This window comes from Cyprinodon variegatus, unplaced genomic scaffold (genome assembly GCF_000732505.1).
Source record: "Cyprinodon variegatus isolate N-32 unplaced genomic scaffold, C_variegatus-1.0 Scaffold18, whole genome shotgun sequence".
NCBI classification, from domain to species: domain Eukaryota; kingdom Metazoa; phylum Chordata; class Actinopteri; order Cyprinodontiformes; family Cyprinodontidae; genus Cyprinodon; species Cyprinodon variegatus.
The window spans coordinates 1,828,716-1,833,063 of NW_015150471.1; the positions used below are offsets into that span (position 1 = coordinate 1,828,716).

Below are 4,348 nucleotides of genomic sequence, written 5' to 3' on the forward strand. Positions count from 1 at the left end.
TTTTTTTAATACTTTAAGTAGTTTTTGGAGCACATACTTTTTCACTTTTACTTGAGTAAAGAGGTCAAGTTGATACTTTAACTTTTACCAGAGTGTTTTTTTTAAACTGCAGGATCTATACTTGTACTTAAGTAACAAGCATGTGTACTTTTGACACCACTGATCAACAAAAATGAAACAGACAGACATTGTTGTGTTTATAGATGTGGGTGGATAGCTTGTTTTCTTCTGGTCTGATAACGACTTGTCATCACTACAGAGTAAGAGACATAAACGCAGGTAAACAACAGTAGGCTCTTTGAGTTTTCCCTGCCAAAGACAAAAAAACAACATGTCAGGAGCTTCATGCCAGGGCAAGTTTTTATGAATGGACATTTTTTTCCCTTCTGTCTCTCTCGCTCCTCTTTCTTTTTTGTGAATGAAAAACAACTGGAAAATCCAGTCGAAAAAGCCCACAGTCTACAGAGAGCTGATTGGCTGCTTTGATGACAGCCCCGCCCATCGTTGCTAGGAGCCCGCCGATAGAGCATTCTGATTGGTTCACGAGGGGAACCGAGACTTCATTCACAAGTCGGTGAATTCGACTGGACAAAAGCGAGAAATTCGAGTCCTAAAGAGGAAACCCTCCAATCATATGAGTCCAGTGGAGCCTGGCTGGAAGAGTGAAGTCTCACCAAAATGAGATCTGCTGAAGAAATAACAGGTCACTCCACACTTTTAGATCAATTCAACCCGCTAATCTAAATTCAGAAGGGAAAAAAAGTGGGGGGGTGTCGGTGTGAACCCAACATCTGTTTCCTTTCACACTTTCAGGACTGTATTCTAGAAACAAACAGAGGAGACGTGGCACTATAATAAGTGTATGAAAAAAGGAAATGTATTTTTTTTTTCTCTATAGGCGTTATTCTATACTAAAAAAAAGTAAAGTTGGCTTAATTGGACAAATGGGTGTGAAAATAGTAGTTATTTACTTGTGAAATCAACGCGCGCAATCACAAACGCACGCAGACGCACGTGCACTAAAGAGATTTGTAAAGAGAGCCGCAGCCCGCTGGGTAATCACTCGCCATCACTTCCCCTCGGCATTTTTTTGTGAATGGAGCTCATTATGCATGCAGCCTCCACGCAGCTCCATTCACAAACAGCGCTCCCTCCTCTCCCCTCTGCAGCCTGTGCGTGGATCCCACTCCAACTGCGCGCAAATGACCGCAAACGGTTAAACGGATGGATTATAAGATGGATGGATATTTAGACCAGCAAGTGCCTTACCCTTTAGCCAATGTACGTATAACTTAACGCTTATTGTTTGTTTCTTTTTTTTTGATGGCGGTGTTTTGTGTTGTTTTCGCATTCGTGTCCGCGTCGCTTCTGCACGAGTTTTGGCTGCGACTTTGGGCAGAAAAAAGTGCTTGTTTGCACTGATTCCAACTGCCAGAACAGAAAAAAGAAAGAAAAACCTTTTAAAAAGTTACATTTGTGTGCATTTAATAACGATTGACGAGTGATTTTGTTGGTTTAGTTTGTTTCCAATGTTTGCTTTGGTCAAATGCTCATTGTCAGACTTCTCTTTTTACGCATGATGAGCTCTTTTTAGATGCGCATCTCATATTATATTAGTTTTTATGGACTTTCGCGATACTTATCGGTAGGACCTGCACATTGAAGGCTGCTATCCAGCTAAAGAACTGTGAAGGATTGCCGTGAACTGTTTTGACACTGATGTTGTCGAAGAGCCCTGCTGGATTCTGTTAACCTTTATTGCTTTTGCAGAAGTCGCAAGGAAATGGGCCCCTAAATAGACTGTTGATGGCAGCAAAAAGGAAATTCATGGACACAGAATTACCCCCTCAGGAATCAGAAGGTAAAAGTAGAAGAAAGTCGTTGAATTTGCGTTTGATTCATGCTTTATTAAAAGCTGAATAAAAGATGTCAGTTTGTCAGAGTGAAAGCTGATTGTTTTTAATGCTATGGTAAATATTAGCTCTTATATTTCTTTTTTCTTTCCACTCAGACCTCTTCCAGGATTTAAGCCAGCTGCAAGAGACATGGCTTACAGAAGGTAAGGCTTCTTGTTTTTTGATTGAACGTTCAACATGGAGAATTTATGATCTGAATCTTGCTAAGAAATGATGCCTGCTGATGCAACATGTTCACATGGACAGCCTAAGGCAGTAACAAACTAAAAACATTCCACTTCTCAGATGAAATCCATAGAAAAAACGTATTTTTCAATTCAAATTTTCTGCAAAAGTCTGTGAAGCACAAGTTTCTAAGAGCTTAGTTGATCAAAAATTTTATTGTAGGCTATATGTTTCTTTAAAATTGATTTGTAGTTGTTATAGGAAATATATTCATAGTTTGAGCCACTGTATGTTAATGGTGTTATTTTACTTACTTATTCCCCATATAGAAAAAGCATGCAATGTTTTTATGTTTTAAATACTTGTGATCATATATTCTATGTGGAATTTCACCAAATTGGGCGATAGAAATATTTTCTTAATGTGTAATACTTGCAGGTTAATGTTCCATGTATGGAAGGTCTATCCACATGTTTTACCACTCTGTTAAGTTTCCACATGTTCTGGGAGGTTTTCACACCTATGTCTTTTCTGCATGGAGATTTCAAACAAATGTGGCAAAACCTTTCACCTTTTTCTTCAGTTTATTTCTACACAATATACTGTTCACATGTGAAAGATCTGTTTTCTGTTTATATTCAAAAAATACTTCTAATATACATAAAATTTCATTGTACCAGCATATGATTGGATGAGTGTGTTGAGCTCTTTTACACAAACAAACCTATGAATTTAGCAATGTGAAAAAAGAGGATTGAGCTAAAAGCTTTAAACAATTTTGGTGGTTGTTAAATTTCCAACACAAATATTAAAAAGAAATGTATTCAAAGGAAATATTTTTAGTGCATTTATGGCTGCAGGGTGATTTCCTTAACTCGAAACGGGACCCCAAATATCCATTTTTCTTCGTTCCTGATACAATCTCTTGCTGGTGCTGCTCACATACTCATAAAGACACACAAGCCCCCCCTTTCCTCCCCCCACAAAAAAAGCAGCCTGAGTGAGCACAGACAGGACATTATTAGCTTTGAGCACATCCTACTTTGGCCATGTTGGCATGTGGAGAGCGTGCCAGACTGCAGCCAATGCAAACAAACTGCCTGTTTGGCTTGTGTCACTCACAGGCACATAGCAATGAAATAAGGCCCAATCGGAGGCAACTGTCACTGGGCTGACCTAATAAGAGCACTGCTGACATCTGCTTTAATACAGTAATTATGCTCTATGGGAAGAGGGGAGTAAAACAATGCCACAAGATGAGGGTTGTTTGGAGCATTGGTGTGGTGATGTAGATCCAAGCAGTGATCAGAAGGGACTGTAGATGTTCGTTAAAGAGGACTGCAGTCTGAGGTGTAAATTTTGCTGTGTCTGTTGCTTTGATGTGCTTTGATGTGGAGATTTAAAGGGGGATTGCTGCTCAGTTTTGACATTTATATTCTAATGTGAACCACATCAGGGTCATGGGCCTTGTTTAAAGCTTCCCTCTTAAAGCTTTTTTTAAAAATGTTTTCTTACCTGCAGAGTGTGATGATTTTGGCTGTTTTTCAGTATTGTGCTCAATGGAGATTGATTCGCTGTGCTGTGTGCTCAATTGAAAACATGTGCGTGTAACACAACCTTAGTTTCCAGTGAATCCTTTGATATATGCATTTAGCATGAAGGCTGCATTTACCATTTTAACATTATCTCCTTATTTTAATCTAATGTACTTAACCATTATATTTAAGTTTATTTCCATTAATTATATCAAACGAACTGCCTATTTGAGGCCCATTAAACATGGTAGAAATTTAGATTTTTTAAGGTTGGAAGTAAATAAACAAAAATGTTTCCACAGCTGCCTCTATACTGCAGTCACTTGGATCACAATAAACACCTTTTGACTCCATTTCCTTTCTAGTGGTCAAGATTTATACCTTTAAATATTATGCTAAAAATTCTTGCTTTAGTTAGTTTCAGGTATAGCTATGAAAATTAGAACCAAGTATCTAGGGGAAAGGTTGATTCGTTTTCCATTTACCGGTAGGTCAAATTTCAGTATTTATAGATAATACTCTATGGCGCTCCCAAACTCCAATTTCTTAGATCTGTAAAGCTATAAAAATACATTTTGAATTTAAACACTGTTAAAATTGACACGTCTACAGTTCTTCAGAGTGAAAAATAAGTCCCCGTCCACACGAAGTCAAACCCTGGCCTAAATTCACAAATTTTTCACCAAACCAGCCTCTCATCCGTACGAAGCCGGCGTTTCGGGGTCTGTAAAC

General features: G+C 38.4%; 1 protein-coding gene across 1 annotated transcript in view; it reads left to right on the top strand.

The window, feature by feature from the left end:
* Positions 1-1,224: 1,224 nt before the first annotated feature.
* Positions 1,225-4,348, top strand: part of etv4 (ets variant 4) — a 52,690-nt gene continuing 49,566 nt past the window's right edge. The window contains exons 1-3 of the mRNA XM_015387391.1: positions 1,225-1,281; positions 1,771-1,861; positions 2,012-2,059. Of these exons, the coding sequence (XP_015242877.1) occupies positions 1,225-1,281; positions 1,771-1,861; positions 2,012-2,059 (196 nt within the window). The remainder of the gene's footprint in view (positions 1,282-1,770; positions 1,862-2,011; positions 2,060-4,348) is intronic.